General features: G+C 48.8%; 1 protein-coding gene across 5 annotated transcripts in view; it reads left to right on the plus strand.

Annotated features, from left to right (window-relative positions):
- Window positions 1-25,975, plus strand: part of fam20ca (FAM20C golgi associated secretory pathway kinase a) — a 106,469-nt gene that overhangs the window by 63,096 nt on the left and 17,398 nt on the right. For 4 of the 5 annotated variants that reach the window (XM_055511025.1, XM_055511026.1, XM_055511024.1 and 1 more), the window contains 2 exons: window positions 21,799-21,980; window positions 24,801-24,879. In XM_055511025.1, coding sequence (XP_055367000.1) covers window positions 21,799-21,980; window positions 24,801-24,879 — 261 coding nt within the window. Of the gene's footprint in view, window positions 1-19,956; window positions 21,348-21,798; window positions 21,981-24,800; window positions 24,880-25,975 lie in introns of those variants that run through there. The other variant, XM_029159100.3, reaches the window with a different exon arrangement.

Below are 25,975 nucleotides of genomic sequence, written 5' to 3' on the forward strand. Positions count from 1 at the left end.
TGTGTGTGTGTGTGTGTGTGTGTGTGTGTGTGTGTGTGTGTGTGTGTGTGTGTGTGTCCCAAACCCACCATGGACCATGCACCTCTCCCTCTCCACGGCAACGCAGCCATCCAGCAAACACGAGTGGGACTGGAGTGAAGGAGGGAGAGGTGTGGGTTAAATCCGTGTACACAGCCCCAGAGAGTGGAGGAGGAGATGGAGGAGGAGGATAGTGGGAGGACTAATTGTCTTTGTAGAGGCTCATAAAGTGTAGGGTCATTAGTGTTAATCACGCCGTGCTGTCACCTAGGCAGCTGTGATTATCTGACTTCTATTGTTGCTGCCGCTATCATCCTCCTCGCGCTCTAAGTGCTCTGTGTCTTTGTTCCCCTGTGTGCCGACAACTCTCCCTTTCACCTGTGTCTGTCTGGCAGCCTTTGTTGTTTTTAGATTGTCATGTGTTGCTTTCCCACATCCGCACTCGATTTGTCAGTTTTCGCTCCCCCTCCCCGTAATTACATTTCAGCCCAAGTGTCGACAGAAATTCATGGTCTTTGTTACATAATTGCACTGGTGATGGGTAAACTAGTTTACGCTGGCAGACGGCCACGACTTGGTCTGGTCCCCTCACCCGAACCAGCGGCTGCCTAATACGTATTAACACCACGGACCACGTTGGGCATCTGCGCTCATCGCTGGGTTTTCAGTCTGAAAGGGCGAGATCAAACGCTGAATTCAAGGATGCGGATGTGAAAGTGGAAGACGCGCGTCACTAAAAGTCAAAGCGGGACCCGGCGTGATCGATAACCTTTGACTCCCTCTGCCAGATACACCTGAGCTCTGCTCCAGCGGCCCAGACGCTCCTTTGTTCGTCTCCTCCAGCGAGAGAGCCATAAGCTGGAGACAATAGCTTTAATGGGATTATAAAGGGCATCAGGAGTTTCCATGGATCACAAAGCTCACAACAGATACACAGGGTGGGCGGCAAATGAGACAGGCAGCGCTGTGAGATAGGCTTTTTCTTGGTGTAACATTATAGTGACCGTCCATCTTGTCTGGTTGGAATAAAGAGCCGGGGGAGCTGGGGACCGGTGCGCACGCTCAGGGAAGACGGTCCGGGTCGATGTTCTGGGCCCTGAACTGAAGACCCAATTATTCCTGCATTTCAGTCAGGCTTAATTAGGCTTGTCAGATGTGCAGTGGATTCATTATGTTTCTAATTAAGCCCCTATCAGCCACATAAAAATAATGGGTTTATGGTACATCAAAACCGAGTTGCATTGTACTGACATGACTGCGACGCCTTCCTGAGTGGGTGTTCACACGGAGGTGGTCGACACCTTCAGGAGAGGCTGTGGAGGTGAGCACGTGGAGTGATGGGCTTGTTTTTCTGTATCCAAGAACTAAAAACTAAAAAATGTTATGTCTTTTAGCTCAGCACAATTATTATTATTATTATTATTATTATTATTATTATTATTATGTTTTATCTTTTTTATAGATCTATTATGTTTCATCTTTTTTATAGATCTTCATCATTTTTATTTTCATATGTGTTTTTTTTATGATTTCTATGATTTTAAACCACAGCATATCAGAGTTTTCAGCCTGTTTCATCTTGGCTCCGCGGCTTAAAAGTAGTTTCACGTGGAGATACTATGAGTCCTTGAACGTGGCCTGGCTGCGTGTCAAATATTTGTTTTTGGATGCGGGAACCATTAAAAATAGGACACTTAATGCGGTGGATGGCACGAGAAACGCTTCTGCTGTTTTAACCTTGAGAGAAGGTTTCTGGCCTTTTATTGGGTACAAACAGTGTTATCCATACGCTTTCATACGCAAATGCATCCTCCCCACAATGGGAGCACCTCGGTGAAAGCAATGTCGGTAAACACACGCTGGAAAACATGTCGCGAGCACTCGAACAAAGCAGCGCAGCGAGTGGGGCTCTGGCCTTTATCTACTTTATGAATTTATGTGCCACTAAAGAGGAAACATAGAGGGAGCGCTTTGATTTTGTGCATGCCTACAAATAGAAAACACAAGTTTTGGATGAGGAGCCTCTAACTCACGCTGATTTAAATATCTCAGAGGATGAAGCTTATTCTCCGGGGAAACGAGAAGCTCCAGTGTGTTGAGGTTGGAAACAGAGGGATGTGACGTGTAGAAAATCAGGCTTTTTTTTCTTATTTATTTTATTTATTCTTAACAACATTTGAGAAGTCTTGCGAATGTGGTTTCCAGTCACACAAAGGCAGCTGAGTGGTGTTGAAACGCAGCCACTGCGCAGCAAACAATGGGCTGAATGTTTGTACAGAACCAACAGAGGCACCAATGCAGCTGCGGCGGAGGTGTGCCGAGGCCGCGGTTCGTGATTTGTGTTTGTTTTCCACCTCATCCTGTCACTTCGCTAATTTCATCACTCTGTTGCAATGCGACTTGCACAACCGTGCTATTTTTTTAAAGGCCGACAGCAATGAGAGTAACAACATTTCTATTTTCCAAGCAGTAAAAATGCCAGCATTTGCTTTGTGCGTTTGCAGAGAAGGTGGCCGACAACGTTGCTGTACTGTAGCACAAAGCAGATTCCAGTGGTTATTGATCTATAGCGCAGACATGTACATGTGAACTTTTATTAGTATTCATCAGCAGCTAAAGATGAAGTGTTTATCAGCAAAAGGGGAATTATTCCTAGCGCTGGTTTGTGGCACTCCAAGGCAGTGGGCCTCGTTTTGCATTCAGTGACAACAGCCACTGTGGCTTTAATTGTAAATCCTTCTTGCAAGGCACTTAGCACTGTATATCTATGCGTGCGCGTGTTTGTGTGCAGCTGCCGGGATTTTATTTTACCGTCCAGTGGAGCAGAAATATGGGAGCCAGTTGGAGAGCATTGCTGCTGGGAGACATTTAGAGGAGCTGTGCAGGCTCCTCATGGGGATAATAGGTACTGGAAGGCAGCTGATTGCCTAGATAGCACTAAACTGTACTGCGTGTCTCAGTCAAAGACACTTTTTTCCCCTCTGTGACAGCACTTTGGGAGCGGATGGACAAAAATAAGCTAAAGCCTGGTTGTGAGGCGTATACTTACCCAGGGCATCACCTGAGACACACAAACAGAAGCCGGAGCGTTTTAGATCGCGAGCGTCTGGTCGCCCTCGTGCTGGTGGCGACGTGTCTCGCAGGTTGAGGAGAAAACACTAAGTTTGTATGAAAGCGCGTTTGGTGCTGACTTAGTCACAGTCCAGAGGCGCCGGGTGTGAACGGTCGCATTGGTTTTGATGCTTGTGACACTTGTTTTTTTTTAAGGCGCTGGTTTGAGGTGTCACTGCCAATAAACAGTGGAAATGCAGGAATTTACTTGAGCCGGACAGAAACGACCTGGTTTGTCACCGAGTCACATTCTTGTTTGCATTTACTTCAAAATAGAGTCAGTATTGAAACTGTATTTCATGAAAAGTGATGGATAGCATACAAACAAACATATATATATATAGTACATATACAGTACTGTGAAATACTGTATAAATTATAGATCTACTGTAGGTTTGATATTTACCAAAGGATCGTCTGCTTCCACTCAAACATTTAATCATCAGGTGTCTCCTGACTGTTTGTTACTGTATGTTTAATGCTGGATTTAGATAATCCTGAGGATTATCTAATCCAGTGACGCAACGATGCTCTGAAAGCACACAACAAAATAAATCTTCCCGAGTGAACATGACTAAGGTTGTTGTTGTTGTTGGTTTCGTAACCCGGGCATCGTGATTTGCATATTAGCGATAAGAGCCGGGTCACGTGTCATCGTTACTTTATAAAGCAATTTGTTTTTGAATGGCGAAAACCTGCGAAAACAGCTCAACGGATACGCGTTGGTTGTTGAAAATAAACCTCATTTCCAATCGTAGCAGTGAAGTTGAAAGTTGCAATCTCCAGGGTTCCATCCAGGTGAAAGGAACTGTGGTTTCCTTTCAACGTGTCACTGGGCCACATTGGCAATTTACTGCAACCTTTCTCTCGCGCCCGGGAAAATCTGCCCCTCAAAGCGCAGAAAGCGCTTCTCATTTCTGCTGCGAGAAAGAATTTGACACGCGGAGAACGGCATCTTGGAACTGATCACAGCTGAGGCGAGCATTAAGCGACCGCGCGTGCACTGACCTCAGAGCGAGGACGCCGCGCGGGTCTGCTGTTAAACAGCGGCAACTTTAACGTTGCAAAAATGCAATGTTTTATATAATGTTCACAAAACTTGTAAAATGCCAAATGACCTTTGTGCTGAGGAAGAATTCATATTAGTGAGAACGTTTGCTTGCTGCAGTATGTTCTCCCTTAATGGGACCTTGATGCATTCTAAACAAACTAATGCTGAAATTAAATGTATGAGTAATGAATAAGAAACGTTTAATCGCTTTTAGTTATGGCTGAACATTGGAACGCAGAGTTTATTAAACAGTGAACCATCAGCTGCTCACATCCTTCACCCTGCAATGTTCTGAAACTAATATTGACTTATTTTCCAGCACTTACTGCATGAGACTCATTAAGCGAGCCCACTTACAGTACAAATGACATGTAAATGAAACGGCGGCGTCGATAACCTGCCATCGCCCGGTGGCGAGGAACGCGCCGGGCCGCTTGAATGGCGACGGAATCAGGCCAGTAAGTGTTTCCCAGTCCAAAGGTCAGCAGCTCGCAGCCATTGAATATTAGCCTGCGCGGCACTAATGAAATCAGAAATCAGTGCGCGTCGCGTTCCACGTCCCGTCAGCTGACGAAGCTACTGTAAATCAGGCGAATGCACCACATACTGTCCTGAACTGCACTGATTCCAGCAGCAGCGCATCCACAGGCATGGGCCTGGGTGGGACGTCAGCATTTGGCTGCACGGCCTCCAGTGAGGGAGCAGATGCAGCCTTTTTCGCAGCTCACAGCCCGTCCTCGCTTTGCCGCCCCTCCACCTTCTACTTCTCCATTTTTTGCAATATTAAACAAGCCTGACTCCCTGAATTATGTATGTCTCCTGACCCTGGTGATATCGCGGCGTTGCACATATATTTTAGGCTAAACAGTCGGATTACAGCCGCAGCTGCACACGCTACTGTATGTTACATGCCAAGAATGAAGAGCAGCGCTCTGCGGGGATGCAGGCGTGCATTGCGGGCGACGTCCCCATCCACCAGCAGCAGCGGGCGTTTGCACACTTCAGTGGACGTCCAAATGATCCCTTTAAAGTTCATGCGATGAAACCAGAATTCGGCAAATTGGCCCCGGCAAAACAAACAAAATGTAACGTGACATCTTGCTCGGTTACATTGATTCTACAGTACGAGCTGTCAGCGGCAGCAGGTCCCGGGGAGAAACCTTGAGACACTGCCGGTTGTTTCAGAACATTCAGTGTTTTCTCTGCTTCTCCTGCAGGGGTTTGTTGGCCGTGGTTCCGTTATTAAATAATGAAGCAGATTATTTCCTCTCCTACAGTAAATCAACCCGTTTTACTCTCGTCATTCAGAGCCGGATGATGTTTGTCAGAGAAGAATTAAACTAAAAGCTATGAAGAATGATAAACGCTGGTGCGAGTGGATTGTTGCCACTATTAGTTGATTGGGAGGTTTAATAAACTGTGTAGTGCTATAAATACGTCATGCATTGTGCGTCAGCCCTCAGTCACAGTCCTTCATCCACAGATGTCACACTTGCGGTGTTTAACCAAGGCTCATCTGTTACACACAGCAAACAATAATCACATGCACATTCAGAACTTTGTCAGTCTGCTCAGGAACTCCTCTCCATGAATTATTACCCAAATGCACTCAGATTTAAATTGGTTATTAATTTCCGAGGTGTAATAGCTGTAATGTCTTCTTTGTTCGCGCCGCACTCGGGCGAGTTAGCTGTTGCTCTACCTGCAGGGGAAGGAGAAGTGGCAAGTGTGCATAGTCTGACAGATCGGATTTGTCAAGCCATTACCCTGGGTGTGTGCTACGGCGGCTCCGCCAAGCAACGCTGCTCAATGAAATAAATAGGCATTAGCCCCCGTCTGCATCAGCTCCCTTTTCTCTCATAGTTTATCGCGCTCCTGGAGCGTGGGCAAATTACTCTCAGTCAAAGAGACACAGGGGAAGGCGCCGCTCGAAAGCCGGGGGAGAGCGGCGTCGGGGGCGTCGCCGGCGACGAGCGCGGAACACTTGAGCGGCGATAAAGGCATTAGCGCCTGCAGCCGGGGCTGAATGGAGGCGCGCACGCGGCCGAGGACGGCTCAGACAAATGAAGCGCGCATCAATCACTGAAAACAGTGAGTTCAAATTAAACGGAAGCCACGTACGTATTATCATGGATTTCCTTCAAACGGCCCACGGCGTGTTTTATTTTTAGACACGCTGAACTAATACAAATAAATATCCTCCATGCGGTTGATGACTGTAAAGCTCTGTTTCGGCTTCACACATCAGGTTTCCTGCTCCCGTGCGACTGCATCCAAGCGATTTATTACGTACTGTAGGTGCCGCGACGCTTCCGCCGGCGAATGCGAACACAACAAAGACGTCTTGATTCGGTGGGAACCTTTTCACGGAGCCGTGGGCGTAGCCACATACAGTACCTCGTGCCTGCGAGGGTATGTTTAGACTTTTACAGGCCGTAATGAGGGCCCTGAGGAACCGGGGGTGTGGGCGGCGCCTTGTTTGTCCCCGGCCCGCGTGACGTGCAGTCACAAGTCTGCGCCGGCTTGATGTGTGTTTGAGGTCCAGCTGTGGAATCCAGACGCGTGGGCGTGTGCGCGGTCAGCTGTGGCCAAGCGTGGATTTCCCCCGCCCGGTCCAGAACCCGCGGTGCGGCCGCTGCTGGATTCTGGCCACTGTAAAGGAAAAGACGGACGGAGACGCGGAGGAGTCACCGTTTCCTCCACTTCCTGTGTAGGTGGCGCGGACGCAGGCGCCGGAACTGCTCTTTAACGCAATGCTCCACATAATTCGTCATCCTAACACATTATCCATGCTGCCGGTGCTCGGCGAGGAGAACTGTGTGTAAACTAAGTTTTTAAGCTACGGGGTCAAAGGCCTCGGCCACTCGCTGACAACACAACTGGGACATTGTGATGCAGCACCTGACTGATTGCTGGCATTTCCAGCCCTCACTCAGCAGCCTCCCCGGCCGGCTTTCAGCGCCGGCCCTGGTCCTGCAGCACGGAGGCCTAAATGTCACAGCGCCTTCTTCTCCACAGAGGTGAGACAGCAGGGCACCCTAAGTGCTGCTCTACCCACTCAGCAGCCACTGTTTAATGCTTTTAATGGCCAGAGAGGACGGCGAAATTATATGAATTATAGCATTTAAAATGCGAATCTTCGCAAGTGACAAACCCCATAAAAGCATTTTACTTAAACATGATTACAACACAGCTTCTTCTCATGATTCCTATGTTATGCATATGCTTCCCTCCGCTCCGTCCTGAATCCCACTGTGTAAACTTCACTGAGGCCTTGAGCACAATGTAAAGAATGCGTGGATGCAGGAGTATCTGTGCAGAGCATGCACCCACTTTATTAGGGACACGTGTACAGTCTAATGCGTTCTACAGCCGCTCTGCCATCAATTCTGCCTTTACAAGGTTATAATTCTCACGTTTTTAGTCTAAGCTGTCAGAAAGGTGATAAATCTGCTAAATGTTTATTATTGAGGTCACAGGGGGAGTTTTATGGCTCGGCATTGTATTCAGACACGGAGCTAATGTTTTGGCAGGTTTAAAATGAATGAGAGGAACAAAGCATTCAAAGCGTCTTCTATTATAATGATTGGATGCTCAGGTTGGCCGGCGACTCCTAGTACTTGGCTTTTGGTTTAAACCGGTGGCTCTCCTGTCGGCCCCCTGCTGTGCTCATGTGGTCCATATGTACGGCCCCTTCAACCTTAGAAGATTTAGTGCTACACAGCGTGCTACATGCAGCCGTCCACGCAGACGGTTGGCTGCTGATCTATCGTGGCAGCTACTGGCCGTCAGGAGCAATTTACTGTTCACCGTCTTTCTCAAGGACATTTTGACGCGAAGGCAGGAGAAAACAACGTCGCCCCCCCCCGGATCACAGATGCTCCCTTTAATTTTACGCAAAGCCGAATTACTCACATGAAAAGCCACAAGGTCTGAATCCTCGCTCGTACCAAAAGCACTACTGTTCGAAATTCTAGTCTACGTAAAGAGGTAGTCAAGATATGGAGATAGAAGCAACATAAGGCGACCAGTGTAAATATGAAGCAGCCCACAGAGGAAAAAGACCGAGTGTTGGACAAGAGCAGATGGTGGGCTCAAACTGCTCCGCTCTCATTACTTCTTCTTCCTCTACATTATTGTTTGGGAAATGGATGTTACAGCGACATAATAGCCTTTATCGACAATTTTCTCCAGTATAATTCCCTTGGTTCTGCTTCTTCAAAGCCAGATGAAACGCTGGCTGCGTAGCGGCGGAGTCGCCACCGCAGAGAACAGATGCACTCCGCCGGCTCGGGCGACACACTTTGTTCCAGCCCGGCTTCATGCAATGCATGCGAAATCAATACAGTCGAAATGTAGTCTGTCTGTGTGGTGCCGTTAATATAAATCATGGCGCGCCGGTGTGTTTTTCACTTCAGCGCGGGGTCGAGCAGGCAGACTGAGATATGCCTTTATAAGTACGGGTCTCGTACCGTGTGATGTGTTCGCATATGCATGTGGCAAAGGGATGGCTTCTCTTCAAGCTCTAACTCTAACAATGAATAATCCTTTAATTTCAGTGCGCGGCTCTGCAAAGACAACCAGACCTCTTTCTAAACAGCCCGATGAATATGTATCATGTATAATGTACAAATGCAATGGGTTTTTGAGGCAGGATGATAGGCTTGGTAAGTTCTTTCATCAGCAGATTGGTGCGACCAGAACAGCACTGCAGGCCTAATTGGAATAATTTAACTGCTTACTTTGAAGTGTAAAATTTGTGTGCTCGGAAAGAGGTTCCTGTAAGGTCAGCGCTGGAAGCCATACACGCTGCTGCTTTGAGATGGAGAATGGCACGTAGAGATTATATCGGGATTGGGGTTTCTCTTTGATTACCCATGCAGGTTGTGGCAAACGCCTGTGCATTTCGACGACTGATACCTGGATGAAAGTCTTTGTTGCGGCTTTGTGGATTGTTGTAAAGAGCATTAATGTCACGCGGTCCGCTGGCCTCGTCGGACGGCGCCGCTTTTACCTGGATCGATGCGACTGCGCCCCTCCTTTAATATGGTAATGAGTTCGCGAGTCAGCCTGACCTTTACAAGTACGAGCTGTGACTTTTGGATGCTCAACAAGATCTGCAAACGCTCACTCAGATGTGCAAATGTTTTTTGAGAAATGCAAATGTGCACCCGTGGAGCGCGTCCATTTTGATCTTTGCGATTTCAGTAAAAGCGAATATGTTGCATGTGAAGGCGCGTCTGCACTTTGCTCACATTTGTAGATCTTACTGTGGTAGTCGAAGTGTTATCAGCGTATCAAACTGCATTAATATCATTTAATGTCGTCTCTTACAATCATAAAATGTATTTTTAAATGGGTGTTTGCACCACATTTGGATGTTTTGAACTAAAACACTACAATTGAAAACTTGAAAATAAGAATTTACCATTTTAAATATATCCAACCAACTACTCTGATATAATTTGCATGAATGTTTTGTTACATTAATCTTAATCTTACTTTAATCAAATCTCCGGTCAGATTTAGCATTTTCAGATGCATGGTGATGTTGAGGAGCTGCTCCACCAGCGCTGGGACCGGCACCGGATGATGGATGGATGGATGGTTTTAGTGGTCGCTGCTCCATTTGGCTCGAAGCACCGTGTCTGTGCACGATGCATGGGACGTTCTGACAGATAGATTTTCACCACAATGGAGAAAATCAATGTGGCTCACATCCTGGATACGTTACGACACTGACAGTGATTGAGGTGCAAGTTATTAAGATAAGCTAACACATTATTGGTGCCCTGAAGGGGGAACCCTGGGAAAGTGAAATTCAAAAATCTAAGCAAGAGCAGACGCCGATTGCTGTTTTGACTCATATATTCTCACCAGCACATATTTCCTTGCACGTTGTACATCCATCAAACGCCCGCTACTGATGACAGAGCTGCATGAGGCGCGCACAGCGATCCTTTGCTCCAGATGCTCTTTGATGTCCTGTACAGTATGTGGTCGGCCGCTCACGCGCCGCACAGCTGTGTGCAGCGTTCGCAGGGCGCCGGCGCCTCTCTCTTAGCTTTTGTTTGTTCGTATGTCCTGACATATGATTTGAACCATGTCATGAAGGATATAAGGTGCTGCATGCGTGGGGTTCAGCTTTAGAACGCACACAGATGGAGTGGAGTGCGGACAGAGGCTGACAGGAACACACACAGATAAAAACCCTCCTCTCACCACATCTAACCGTTTAGTCTGATCACTCTGTCTGTCAGCGCCTTTTATCTGTCTGACATTTGCAGTGACTTTTAGCGGAAAATGTTCTGTGAATATCAGCAGTTTGCTCGAATTTTACATGCGACTAAAATGAACTCATCTCCAAATATTTACCATTTAAGGGGGTTCCTGGCATTTTCAACGCCGTCGGCTTTAGGACGCGCGGTGGTTTGTCTCGGAGCCGCAGCGAAAGGAGACATAAGTGATGAGCTCAACCGTCGTTTACTGTAGATGCCACCGGTCGGACTAACGTTATGCCGCTAGCTTTCATCATCGCTCCTTCTCCCTCAATCGCCTGGAATAAGGTTTGGAGCTTTGAAAAAGAGGAGAAACAGAACAGCAAAGAGCAATTTCAGCAATTTTGTCCACAAGCTTTGTAGCTACAGTGGATGTCAGTAATTTTTAGTATCAACTTCTCACCTAAACTTATCTCTGGCATCAATCAACTTCACTGTACCAATTTTTGTTCTTTCTTCCTTTTCCGTATCCTTCGCACTTCAGTTTCATCAGCCGGCCTGTCAGTCACGAATCTGCTCAATAATTCAGAACTACATCTTTCTTTCTGCATCTGATAGAAAGAAACTGCAGCTTATTGGCACCGCTGAAGCTACCTGAACCTGAGACTAGGCCGTGAAATTGGAGTGCCAGGCAGGCATTAACCCAGCTGGATATGTACATATTAATATGCTCATTATCTGCGGCATGAAGGGACACGTGGTGTGTGACACGCCGGTGACATTCAGGGGAACACAATGCAAAGGCATTGGAAAGAGTGTGTGTTCAACCGCACAGCGAGTTCAGGATATGCTTAAAGCACACACACACGCACGCACGCATGACCCAGTCCACTCCCATTCACCCACGCTCATTTGAACCATTTTCTGTTAATTCCCTTAACAGAAGGTGTAGGACGGCGTTATTAATCATGTGCAGCTCCTGACAAAAAGCCAGCGACACAACCCGAGGAAACAAACTGTAACTTGTTTACGCAGAGAATTAATTCTCCGTCAAGCACATCTTGTTTAAGAATTAAAGAAATTAGCCCCGGGTGGAGACGCGGCCGCGTGCGCGCTCGACCTTGTTCCCCGGCTGGATGTGCGGGGCTATATTAGGTTGCTGTAGCAGGCCAGAGACAGAGTGGATGTGCAGCATCCCCAAAGGACAGGAAGTGTTTGGAGGACACGGTGGAGGGTGCGATGGGCAGCGACAGCGTTCCACAAACAGCCCAGCACAAGAACAATGTGATCATTCTGAAACAGTAACACTCAGCCTTGCGAGAGATCAGTATTTTAAGCATACATATTCAGCCTATGGGTTTAAAATAGTTAATGTTCTATGTGTGAGTACTTTTGCTCGGGGTCCTCTCTTATCAGCTGGCCCTCAACCACACGGTTAATGATTAAGCCCTGACTCACGGCCTGACGGTACCTGGGACCTGCCGCCGTTCTCAGCCCACAGCTGAAATTACGGAGTTCTCACATTAAAGAGCACTTAGTTCACTCGTGCTTTATGTCACTATCATGGGAAACCAGTCGCTGTGTGGCGCGGCGGTGTAAGTACACAATGAAGGCTCTCGGATTTGCATAATGACCAGCTGCAGACTTCAAAAGCTATAATCGAGTTGCTCGGTGAATCTATAAATGCTAAGTAGAATCATTGAATATTTTAAGTTCAAAATAAAAACACTTTTTAACACATTTCATTTTAAATGTTCCTTCCGGCACAGTTTAAGTGTGAGCTGAAATATTACTGTAGGCCACGGACGGCGTACGGTCACAACGTCCTCTTTCATTCACTCCTGTTGTTATTTGCTGTCCTTATCTCATTTTCCCTCTTGAACTGGTAACTGGCCTTTGAGGAACCCGGGGACGCGTTGGTCCGGCTCAGTTTTGGGCCAAAGGCGACAGGAGGGAAGGGGCACGGAGCATGAGAACACGTTGCATAAAGCTAATTCAAGATACTGTACATTATAATGCATTAGTAACCAGCGTACATGAAATATGTACCATATGCAATAGTGCATGAAATATTAAATATATCCATTATGAATAGTCTTTAGATCAAGTCCAGAAATGATAAACCAGCAATTGAAAACATAGTTTGCTGCCTCTTCGCCGTCGCTGTTGTTATATTGTGTCCTTTAACACGACACTCATTTATGTTCTTTTGCACAAATAAGAGGTATCAAAAGCAAAAAGTATCAGAAGCAGAATTTGCTCACGGGTGAAGTTCATGGAGCGTTACCCAGCGAGGGATTACGGTCATTCTTGTACACATGCTATTAATGGGACTTATGGTGAAGAAGAACTTTTTCACAGCCTCCAGTCAGGTTGAGATATTGATAAGGTGCGTAACGCTGCAGCCGGAGACGCCGGCGTGATCTGGTCCTGTTACGTGGGCAGATACGGCTGCCGGAGTCTGGGATATTTATTGATGATGAAAGTATCGGGATGAATTCACGGAGCGGTGCTCGCTCAGCTTCAGCCACGTGCACACAGCAGGCCGCTGTAATGCAGATGGATAATGACCCAGAGCACGCAGCAGCAGCAGCAAAGCCCGGTGTCTTAGTCCGTCACATGCTGCTGTGTCTTCATTTGCTCCCCACTTTTAATTAGCCGAGAAAAGAAAAAGAGAAAACAGCTGCACGTAAGTTTAGGTCAGACTTTTCTTTCTCGTAACCTTGATATAATCCGCCTTCATTCCCCTTTTTAAAAAGAAGCATTTTCCCACATTTGGGAAGAAGTGGTGCAGCAAATAATCCCATAATCTGACCGGGGCAGATGGGTAGATTAGCTGCGGAGGCGATTATACACTACATTTGCTTAACATGTCGCTTCCTATGAGAAGTGCGGTTTATTGTCGCCATGTGATAAGCCGCAAAGGCTGAAGCTGGCACGGGGGCATTTTGGCTCCGAGAGGAGGGCAAACATCAGCCAGGCTCTGATATTTACTGTACAGGAAACCAAATGTCAAGTGGGAGATGGATTGGACATTTGTTTGACTACGCAGAAATCTGAAAATCAATCTGGTTCCACTGACCTTGTTGCTTTAATCGTACTTTGGGCTTGTAGTTTTAATCCAGGCATGTATTAGATGTTCTGTTGAGTAAAGAAAAATCTATAATTAAATCAGCCTTATTGAAATGCTGTGACGGACATATAACATTAAATGTGCATGTTGTCGAGGGCTTTTCCTGTAGAAGTTGGAGCGTGTTTCATGTTGTACCGATCAGAGTGACGTGATTCAAAGCGATACGTTATTTGGGGATGTTCATTATTCAAATAAGCCGTCACCCGGCGAGCCCTGAAGTTGGCAGCGTCATACTTAAGCTGATTATATCAAAATCATTCTGTCTGTTTGCATTGTCTGTTAATTTGGTGCCACAAAGCTCATTTTGTCAGTCGTCATTGTCATATACAAGCATAAATATGCATGAAGGACAGTTTAATACAGTGGCTTCTTTGGACGGGGCACTAATGCCTGACAGCAGCGATGCTGACAAACTCTATTGATGAGATGTTTGGGAGATGCCCCCCCCCCCTCCCCTCAGCACGTACAGGCCTCCAGACTTTCTCAAATAATTAATATTTTATCCCAGCGTGCAGCTCAAACATTCCTCCCCAGCACGCACGCACACACACACACACACACACACACACACACACACACACACACACACACACAAACGTACCCACGCCCTTGTGTCGGCCGTCCCCGGACTTAAACCTCTTGTTTACCCAGTGATCCTGCGTCGCGTCCAGACCACAGTGACCCGGGAGCAGGACGACTCGGCGCGGCCTCGTTCGCCCCAGAGCCGCTGCTCTTGGCGCGGGATCAAGGCTGTCTGGGCCCATTCAAAACACAATCATGGAGAAATGAGGACTCAATCATTTTGTAGGACGGGGAGAGTGGATCCGTCAGGGACGCTACACACATCTGCGTCTGTGAGCCTGTCTAAAAGCTCCCATAAAGTGCCAGCTCTATTATTTCTGATAAATTAAACATGAGTGTTATTTATTCCTGCACTATAATAACAGCTCTCCAGAGACTTTGTGTGTTTTATTGTTTTCATCTCATTGTGTTCTATTGTTTGCTTTTTATTAAGTATAAAGCAGAAGCAGTCATGCAGGTGTTCAGTGCAAAACTGATTGGGTGTGGGATGATAAATATAGTGAGCAACAGCTGAGTCAGCAGAACACGTACTGTAGAATTTAGCATGGGCTTTTTGTTTAGATTTCTCAAGCAGGAGGTGGAAGATCGATGGACAAGGGGAAGTGCCGAGCCAGCACTGACATCACGGCCACAAATACCGACGCATTATCGAGGTGACCCCCAAAGACGCCAGGAAATATATTGATCATGCTCAAACTCGAGCTTAATTGGTTAATATTGGCAAAGTGCAAAGTATTTTAAGATGATGTAAAAAGGCAACACAGCAAGAAATTATTTACATGTCATATTTTGACAAGGACTCAAAAAGCTTTGAATTATGTTTCCTTCCTTCCTTCCTTCCTTCCTAACCTTGATGTGTGTAGTAATTACCTCAGTGCCTGTTTACGAGGGTTTAGCACCGTGCAGTAATCAGGTTTCTGACCTGACATGCTACAGCCTCGTCATCAGAAGACAAGTCTCACCTTAGCCATCAATAGGTAATTATTCTAATGCAATTTACATGGGGCTTCTTCCCCTCTTGCAATCAATACAGATCACTTCCTTTAATCACAGGAAATGTGTCATGAAGGTCCAGCAGGGGTGTCACTCCTGTAATTAGGGCTCGTCAGAGTCATGAGCTCGTCAGCTCATGAAAACCACAGAGAAAACAGACCAGTCGCCCCCACTACTTAACCTCACCCTTCTTTGGCAGCATCCGGTGCTGTCTAATTATGGGCTTCCAGGATGAGGAGTCATGGCCAAACACAATAAAGCCCTCTAGCAGTGGCACCAGCATCACACACACACACACACACACTGGCATCGTAATGAGGAAGGTCACATGACCAGCTCAACTCTGTATTTCTTTATATATTTATGTTTCTCCCGTGTTGTTTTTTCTTATGTCTGAGTATTTGAAAGTGCAGCCAACGCCTTGCAGTGGCCTATGTGTCAACAAGTGAGTGGGAGCGCAGCGGTAACAGGATGTGGCCCAAGAGCGACGCGGCAGTAGAAGTCGAGCCGTGCCAGACTCTTGTGTAACGGACGGCCCGTTAAATCAGCCAGAAGCGCAAGCAGGAAGTGAGGCCAGCGGCCGCGCTGCTGCCGACGCATCCTGCCTGGCCTGCAGGAACACGGGGAGCATTGCCACATCCACCCAGCTGCAGACTGGCTGTTCTGTTGACCTGCAACATGTCGCCGTAACCGGGCGGTGGGCGACGCGACTCCAGGTTATCTGCTCCCAATAGAGTCACATGAACTCAGGACGTGGAACTAACACTGCAGCACCGGGAACAGGGTCCTGATGATTTCCCCCCTTTGTGATGTCACAAAGGGAGCAGCGGTCCCCCTCCTCCTGATTAATCGCCTGCGTCTTACATAGACATTAGTTAGACACCCATTTGCTTATTGGCAATTCACAGATTTATTCTCTGCTGTGTGTTATTTGCACTGCGTCCAAAGCCAGCAGAGCAATGCAGTGGCTTCAAGGCGAGGGGCAATATCCAAAACATGCATTATTGGAAGTGACGCCCCGCTAACAATATCATCATTATTCACTCATGCGCATTACTTTTGTTTGGCTGAGCAGTGATCCGGCTGCAGCCCCGCTGGAGGAGACGCGGCCCGTGATCTCCCTCTGAGGCCTCACGTTTTGACATCCAGAGAGCTAATATGACAGCGTATTACCACTGCAGCCCAGCCCACCAATAACCTTGCAGAGAAGTAAGAGTCTGCTCCTCCACGGTGAGCGGTCGCAGCCCCGTCGCCCCACACTATGTGGGTGATAGGTATTAATTCAGCCTCCTCTGTCCCTGGATGTGATCCTCAGGTCTTACAGTACTTTTGCTGCAGGAGGAGACGATGAGCAGCGTAGCACAGTTTTCTGCAGGTTTTTATAGATTCTCTCTGGTCGCTGTCTAATCCTCAGCACAACATATGAAGGCGGGATCAATCCGGGTGGCGGCGAAATGAGGTCTGCATCCTGAGATCTTCACTCGTTACCAGTAAACACGGCCATAAATGGTTTAATAAGCTGTGTGTGAGGGCAAAACACACATTAATTCAATTACTGTTCGTCCTGTTTGCCCAAACAAGCAGGTCGTTGACAGAACGCGTTGAATCGACTGCGGATCAGAGTGTGGAAACAAGCTTCCAGTGGGGAGGCTCCCTGCAGAACTGCAGGCTCACAGGGTCAGGTATGTTCTGTTTGTTCTGCCTGGGTAACCACTGCAGGCCCGGTAAACATCACTGAGCCCTTTCAGATGTCTTTATGTCGCGTTACATCATTCCTACCAGAGGAGGTCGGAGCATATCCCAGCATGCCCTTGGTGCAGTCGCCGGTTTGTGGCGTGACTCAAGGCCTCGTGTCTCAGCCAGTGATTTTGGGCTGCGGTTCTCCAGTCAGAGCTGTGGGAACCAGTCCTCCCAGTACACGGCAGTTGCGTGCCAGCCTCTGTTCTCTGTCTGCAGCTCCCCAGCCGTTAATCACACATCACGGATTGCCTCCAGGCCATGTTGTGCACGCACGTTATAAATTAATTAGGATTCTATTAGACGCATCCTGTGCAGTGTGACGCACAGAAAACCCCGCAACCCGCAATTTAAATGAAAACACGTCTTCATCGATCAGGAGTTGGGAGAAAAAAAGCCCATCTATTATGTGTCTGTTGGTGGTGGTACAGTATGAGGAGGAACCTTGGGCGGCAGCTACTTTGTCAGTGGAAGATGGACAAATGAGAGCTGGGCTCCCGGGCTGTGTTGTTATAGATGGACCCGGCTGCTGTAATCAGTCACAATCTGTTGAGAGCGGTCCCTTGATGCACACGTGTACGCGTGATCACAGCACACATGCAACTGCGCCCTCTGTGCCTTCACTCCCAAGGTCACGCGCGACTATCCCCCCCAATTTAAAACCCCACAGCTCAGTGTTTCTCTTTGGAATAAAGAGATGGGCGCAGCAGGGCCCCTGTAGCGCCGTGCATGACGCCAGTGGACTCATTATTGTAAATCTACATCGTGCTGTGATTGGCAGAGGGTCCGGATGAGGAAAACGAACACATTCCACAGCGATGCTTCACATTGAAATTCAGATGGCACATTAAAAAGCGCGTGGTCTGTAACATTAATGCCTTTCAGCTTATTCTACTTGATGGCTCTGGGCAGTAATGGAAACTGAAAGCATGTTCTACTCTAATGTTAAGTTTGAGCCCCGATTCTGTGTTGATTCCATGATTTCCCCAAATCCTTCCATTATGAGCTCGTTCTCATTCATAAATCAGACTTTGCCTCCCTCACACTCGCTCCTTCTCTCTTTATCGCCGTTCTGACAAATGACAGATCACGTGTCAAAACAATTGCTGTTACTTTGCCACATTATTCTCCAATTATAACTTTTACACTTTTGTGACATTTGCGCAGTCATTTGTCCCTCAGCTTGAAATTAGCTGTTAACAAATCACGGGGCTCGTAAAGCTCTGTTCCACGGCTCGATGTGACGGAGCTTATGGCCTTTTATGGCGCTCGGTGATAAAAGTGGTTGTATATTTTTTATTATCGGCCCCCGGGGAGATATTGTAAACGGCTGATTAATATCATCCAGAATTCAGTTTCGCCCCCAAACTGGTGCTTGGGTTGTTAAAGCTGGGACTGCTGCCGACGCGCGAGGCCTCGAAGCGCGAGTTGAACTCTGGCAAAAGTCTGCTGCATCGCGAAGAAGCCTGTGGGGTCAAATACTCACACGCAGAGATATTCCTCTGTGTGTTCCTCTGCAGCCAGACCAGACCAGCATCCAGAGGGTGCATTGATTTCTCATTCTTAGCACTAACGTGTGTCTCTCACTCCTTTGCATTTTATTAAACACGGGGTGAATCACGCTGTAACACACAGGCCCAGTCCAAAGCTGCTTCCATTAATAAAAGCTACAGCAGAACATGTCATAATGTCTGGATCACCAGCTTCGTCAGACAAATTGGATGTATATTACTTTTTGTTGCCCTCATGACTTTATAATTCCAGTCTAAATCTCTTGAATCTCTTGCTCACAGCTGCTTTAAATTGCTTTGTTGCCAAGAGAATAAATGATACTTGAAGTTTTTTCGGTTTTGACTGTCGCTGATTTTTTTTCTTATTTTTCTTTCAGGTAATGGTTTCTCTAAAGATTCTGGGACACAGGTCCAAAAAGGCAACTGTAAACCCTTTAAATACGCACCATCAGCTGATAATACAGCAGATTACAAGCGGCACGTTGATGTTATGATGCCAAATGCAAATGTAGCATAAGAATAACTGCAACATTTCCATTATGTGCTTAACCATATTTCCACTTCTCTGAACTAAAGCCAGTGATTTCATTTATAGAATCCCTTTTTATAGCATGTGTGGATTCCAGCGTGCCGGCGCCGCGTGTCACTGGGCTTTGTCTGGAGCACTGGGTGAACTGGGACAGCAGGCTCGCCTTTGGGACCACCATTTGTTTGCTTGTTAGCTTTAAAATCCAATTTTATTTAGACGCACAAATGCGGCGGTGGCGTGAACTCCGGAGCTCAGACGCGCCTTGAACGCCTCACGCGCCGGCAGAAAGAAAGAGATGTGTGTAATTTCTCCGTTTTATTACTTTGTGTAGCTCCGCTGAAGCGCAGACGTCTCCGTGTTCCCATCCGTATCCCGTCTGCTTTGCAAGTGTTTAAATATGTTTGCCGACGGTCTAAATATGTTCCTCGGGGCTGCAGTCAGCAGCTTGACTGAGCTCCGAGATACACACTTGCTGCTGCAGTCTGGTCCAGCCGGGCAGTAAGTGGCGGCTGCAGTAATTGCTGCGGGTGTTTTGTCCCCCTGCAGTTTAAGTGAAAGGTGCATTTCACCTTATCAGCATCTAGAAGGAAATAGCCTGTGAGAAGGCAGGTGGAGGTGTTTTACCCGGGACGACGTGTGAAGTCAGACTCGTGTTTGTGAATGATTAGAATGAGCTGATTTAAAAGGCATTCATGTCTGAACTACAGTTTCTGTGCTTGGAGTTCGTGGCTTTGAATGGATCGTATCCACTTCCTGTCAGATCAGCTACGTCCTGCGGGCAAACACACATATGCAGGTTGTGTTAAACAGTGAATGTGCAGTTCTCAGGTTTTACTCTGATGCCGTAGAGCGGTTTCTAGACCGTTTGGGTTGTGTTGAGTTAGTTTGTTGCTGAATCTCTGTTGTTGGTACAGTACCAGCTGCCCACCACGACCCCCACAACCCACTTTGGGAACGATGGGCTCGTGATCCACTTACAGGACCGGCTTGCATTCATACAAATCGTGTCTCACATCCTCCATGATGGGGCAGTAGCCTGATCCAGGCTGTGCCGACGCCCCCTGGCTGCGCGCAGGCGCACTGCAGCCTCCCAGGGTGGATCTCTCCTCTCTCCCTGAATCAAGCCTTTCATGTCACCAGTGCTACTCGCATGTGCGGACGCAGCCAGTCTCTTCCCCGTGACGCCACCGAGGCTGGGCTCAGAGGGCTCGGATCATAATATTTAACACACCCACCCCGGACGAGCACTTGGAGGGAGGACGACGCGGCGCAAAGAGGACGAATGACAGCGGGATCCGTGCACCTGCCGGCCCAGACGGTCTGATCTGACTTCAGGCTTTCCAGACAGGAGCGGGACAGCATCGTGCCACCGATCACCTGTAATTCCCGTGGAATTTCCCGTTTGGCTCCTGATCGTAAATCAGTTGGGAGGGTGCGATTTTACGGACCGTATCCGCGTCTGGTGCGACTTTTATTCTCCAAACCAGAAAGCAGTTTTGACACATCTGACATCTCACTTCGTGCCAGCAACGAGGAAGCGGGTCTGAGGACGAGCATCGCGCGGTTCGGCCGGACTTCCCTCTGGTACCGACAACGCAGTGGATGAGGGACACTTCATCCAGCGCTGAGCCGCTGCCGGTGAAGTGTCCGGTGCTCGTAATGTGTCGATCCGTGCACCTGTCCGGGATAGAAGATATGGGACTATTGTAAAAAAAAAAAACAACAACAACTAGTGAGCACGACATGGAGTTCTTAACATAGCGCATACGCGTGTTGTGCGCAATGATCGCAGTGAGTCTTCAAACCCAAACCGCCGCTTTGTCATCGAGTACCACCGCTGGACATCCGCGTCTGTGCCGCGAGGTGCGCTGCGCATAAACGCTCATCCCTCGCAGAGAAAGAAGACGACGAAGATGATTCTGTTCCGCAAATTCAGAGTCCTGATACTCATGGTGTTCCTCGTCGCGTGCACCATGCACATCATGATAGACCTGCTGCCCAAACTGGAGAAAAGGGCGACGGGGGCGGACGGCGGCGACGGCGGCTGCCAGTGCGCGCACCGCCCGGGCGGGGAGTCGCAGGGCTGGGCGAAGCAGCGCGCCAGGGCGCCGGCGGACGCGGGCTGGCCTAACAAGCACACGCTGAGGATCCTGCAGGATTTCAGCAACGAGCCGAGCTCCAACCTCACGTCGCACTCCCTGGAGAAGATCACCGCGGCCGGCGACAAGGCGGAGTCCGCGCGGAGGACGGGGCCGGCGGCGGCGAAGGCGGAGGACCACAAGCCGCTCATCGGGGACGCGAGCGGCGCTCGGACCGCCGCCGTCCACGGCGTCTCCCGACTGGCCGCGCTGTTCGAGCATCCCTCATACAAAGTTGACCTTCCTCCTCTCACGGACGAGGACACGTTGTTCAACGTGAACACTGACATCAGGTTTTACCCGAGATCAACAGGGAACCAAGGCTGGTAAGATGATGGGGGGTCAGAGCCAGCAGACTTTTTGGAAATTCATTGAAGCTTGTGCAGGATTCATAGGGAACCGGTGATTTAGACATCATTAGCTTAAATAACTGTTGGCAACCAGTCTAATACCTGAAGGCTTTCATCTCACCTTTCTGATGCTGATGATGCTTTTCTGCCTCCTCCTCCCTCTCTGCACACATTCTGCCGTGGATGTCTTGATTCAGGCCTGCACGCTTTATACACAGCTGCATTTGAACCATGTATTTATAACGGCGCCAAATCCACGTGTTATTAAGATGGATCGTTGTGTGCCAGTTCTTTCAGCACCAATTAGTCTGAAGCAGTTACTGCAAGGCAGGCTGCAAACATCTATTACACAAGAACCGCTTGCGCCACAGTTTTTTCTTTTTTTTTTTTTTTTTTTTTTACCTAAACCTCTCCCCTCGCTCCACAGGCACAACGAGGATGGGAACGAGGAGGAGGAGTTCTCCCCGACGGGAGAGGTGACGGCGGAGTCGTACCCCAACTGGCTGCGCTTCCACATCGGGATCAACCGCTACGAGCTCTACTCCAGACACAGCCTGGTGCTGGACGCGCTGCTGAAGGACCTGGTGACGCAGAAGATCACCAGCGTGGGTGAGTCACGCGGGGCGACCCGCGGTGTCGCGTCGGGCCATGTTTGGCTGGAGGCCGAGTCCGTATTTAGACTCCCATTAGATGAGACCTGTTGTGCCGTCCAGACCGAGGTCTGTCTGCCTGCGTTTCCTCTTCAGGCTTTGCCAAGCCGGTCCCTTGTGTGCGTGATGGAGAGAGAGAGAGAGAGAGAGAGAGAAAGAGAGGCCACGGTCGCACATATCTAGCCTTTTATCTGCATTTGTGCTTATGTGTGGGTTTGTAAACCTTTCGTCAGCTGCCTTTTCCCCCGGAGGCTTGATACAGGTCCTGATAACTTATGTTTATCACATGTGAGGAGCGGTTCAGTGAAAGGCGTTTGTCACCGCTGCGTAATGACCCCATCATTTAGCACATTTGCACAAAGTTTTGTAAATGTTGCTAAATTGAGTTGCACCCAATCGATGGACGCACATCTTCAAAGCCACAACAACGCTCCATATGGCAACATCTAAAAAAAAATCAGTTAATGTCAAGAATATTAGATTTGCGTTCAACACTTGTTTTTAAACCAGCACAGATGTGAGTAGAATCAGGATTGGCACGTTAGTCATCGCAATGTAGCTTTAAAATGCACTAATTATATGGGAACAATGCTCATTACAGCCGCTCGTTACAGTCACATTACCTTGGCCAAGTCTCCCTTGAGGAAGGAAACGTCTTGGTGTGTGAGAGAAAACTGGATGAATTATTGCGATTAATAATCATCTCTGTGAAAACGCACTATTGCACAACAGCTGTGATTTCTATTTTCCACAAGCGCATGTGCGACTCGTTGTTCTACTGGAGCCTCGCGGGCTCCCTCGCTGGTACCGGTCCCTCCAGACGGCCCGCGGGCCTGATGCCACACATGCACATTAGCAGGTTATGTGCTTTTCGTCTCCTCTTTGTTTATAGCGTATAAACCACCAATCTGCGCCCAGACACACCTATAAAATCACTGTCTGTCTGCAGAGGAGTGAAGCCAGAGCCGCGCGTGTTTGTGTCTCCCTGGAAGCATGCATTACAGCTTCTGTGCCCTGTAATTGGTGCACACGCTTACCACTTATCTGTCTCACTAAAATTACCAAACAGAGGCGGCATTAGAAAGTTCCCCCGTTCAGCATTTTCTCCGCTATAGTGCCTCCCCCGCTCGTCCCTTCTCCCTCCCTCCCTCCCTCTCTCTCCTCCGTGTCTGTCTCCCTGTTGGAGCAGGCTACGGCCTTTTGTTCAGTCATCAGCTGGGCTCATAAATCATAGCCACGGCACCGTGAGGTGGCACAGGTGAGAGCGGGATGGATTTATCATCAGGGTCCAGGGGGTGGGGGGCGGTCCAGCGGCGCTGGGACCAGCGGCGGGGAACGTGAAACAAAGGCCGAGACATCGATTCGGTTGTGGATTCTGGGAGAAACAAAGCCGGGGAGCGATGGTTGTAGCAGAGAACGCACACACCCACTGACAAATCCTGACACAGACGGCCTTGAGGAGAATCCAACCGGCGTCTGATTGAAGTTCACTCCTGTTCGAGTCCTGTTTGATTCTGCATCAGCGCAGATACAATCCAGAGAAACAATCAGCGCAGCTTTGGAGCTCAGGGATTACCTTTTGTAGCTTTTGATTAGAAACAACATTTTCTAAACGGACGGCGAAGAGCAGTGAATGGAGGCCGGTCCCCAAGGATTGGGACTTACTGGTTCAAGGGCAAAGCATTAAAGGATAGGTCAGCTGTTTGCAATTTCTCCGAGGTTTTAGCCCCGCTGTATAGCGGCTCTAAGTTTAAACAGGGCGCCGTCCATTTGACCTGGCTTCAGTCAATCTGGCACATGTGTAGTCCTGCTGCTCTCAGTGTGCGTTGGCTTTGATTTCGCTCAGAATCCGTCCACTGCCGCAAGCGAAAGCCAGTAATCTGAGGTTATGTAGGTTTGTGCAACAGCGTATGAAAAACCCAAAAGCTGCTGAAAATGACTCACAGTAAATGGGGGAGCTCGCCAGTGGTGATTCAAATAAAGGGAGACAGAGAATAAGAGCGGGAGTACGAGCAAAAGGATGACAAACACAGAGGAGAGAGAGAGAGAGAGGGCGAGCGAGCTCCAAGACCAATGGCGGAGGAGGCGACGGACACAAAGGCAGCTCTGTACAGGATGAGTGCAGCCAGCTACTCAGCCAGCAAGTGGGTCCACTACAGGGGGCTTATGTTGATGCTGGGGTGAGGAAGAAGCGCCGTGTTGTGTAATATGCTCAAGTTAATGCGCTGTAATAAATGGGCAAATCCCCCAAAAGCCGGCCCGATGTGACAGAAACGCAAGACGTTTAGACAGGCCTGGTGACTCCTCTGAGTCCAGCCGAGGTCCGGGGCATCAAAACCGACCCCCGACAGCCTCCGGGAGACGATGGTCAGAGACGGGCCTCCTGTGCCCTCGACCCGGGACAGGAGGTCAGTTCATGGGAAGACACTTGATTGTTATCTCTCGCTTGTTTTAGTTTTCAGTGCACAGTCGTCTGAAACTTAGAGAACAAACCTCCTTCAGTCACCCAGAGTCACACGCAGTCGCCAGCAGATGCTGTTCCCACCACCTCCCCAGTCGCCGCCGGCCCGAACTGCAAAAACATGCACCTTTACTATATACGTCTGGCAAATTGGTCAGCAGATGCGACGGCTCTATAATGCAGCCATGCAAAGTAGCGTCCTCCAAACGGGCTAACGTGGCAGCTATGCACGTGTCAATGAATCCGTGTGTGTGTGTGTGTGCGTGTCTTTATTCAGCTCCTCAAACCGCTCAAACCTCTCATTTGTTTTCCCCCCAGCCATGAAATCGGGAGGCACCCAGCTGAAGCTGATCATGACGTTCCAGAACTACGGACAGGCGCTGTTCAAGCCCATGAAGTAAGTACTGTAGCAGGCTGCAGCACGGCTACATGTTAGCACGCGACTACACGTTAGCACACAGCTACACGTTAGCGCGTCTACACGTTAGCACACAGCTTCACGTTAGCGTGGCTACACGTTAGCACACAGCTTCACGTTAGCCCACGGCTACACGTTAGCGCACGGCTACACGTTAGTGCACGGCTACACGTTAGCGCCCGGCTACATGTTAGCGTACGGCCCGCTGCAGGTGTTAGCATTGTTGGAACATCACTCGTGAACCGGCAGCTCCTTGGCTCCCGTCCTCACATTCCCGGACATCAGACAATCTGTTTGACACACTTGTCATGCATATGTTTGAAGCGGGTTGCAGGAAACCTCATCTGAAGAAGCGCCAAGCAGCGCTGCAGCGTGTGCACTCTCTCCCCCCTCCGCGCGAGCTTCTCTCTTTCTTCTAACGGGGAATCGTCTGTCTGCTTTTTAATTAACATCAACAGGCCTACGTGTTAATTAAAACGAGCGCTGAGCCGTCGTGGGGACGTCTTGGGGGAGGCGTGCAGCCTGGCGGAGGTGAGCCACCGCGTGCATCAGAGGCACCTTCTCCCTCGGCTGCCGGAGTCGTGCCTGATAAATTCTCACGCCGGCGCGGATAAACATTGTTCAGGCCAACTGGGCTGTGATCAGAAGTAATTGCTCAGACGCCTGGTTTGATTGCTATGAAACGCAGAATGGGTTTTCTACATGAGAGCCCCGGTGGCGCGGGCTGGCGAGGACGAGCCGGAGGCCGGGCGGCGCGTGCTGGTGCTGGAGCTGGGGTGTGTTCGTGTTTGTGGGGATGGCGGGAGAGGAGCCGAGGCCCGCGAGCTCAATATCGGCCTGGAAATTAACGGCGACGTGTGGCTGCTGGAGACCTTTTTGCCGTCGGGGTTTGATTTATCGAGCACCTGCAAAGTTCGGCCTTCATAATTCCCATTAAGCTGAACACGGCGCCGCTGTTCATCCGTAGATACATGCAAAAGCAACTAGCAGCGGGGGCTCCCATCGACACGCTTGGATTATTTCAGAGGTAATCAGCTGCGTTTTGCCTGTCATTACACGACGGCCGCGGCCCCAA

Source organism: Betta splendens, chromosome 8 (assembly GCF_900634795.4).
Source record: "Betta splendens chromosome 8, fBetSpl5.4, whole genome shotgun sequence".
NCBI lineage: Eukaryota > Metazoa > Chordata > Actinopteri > Anabantiformes > Osphronemidae > Betta > Betta splendens.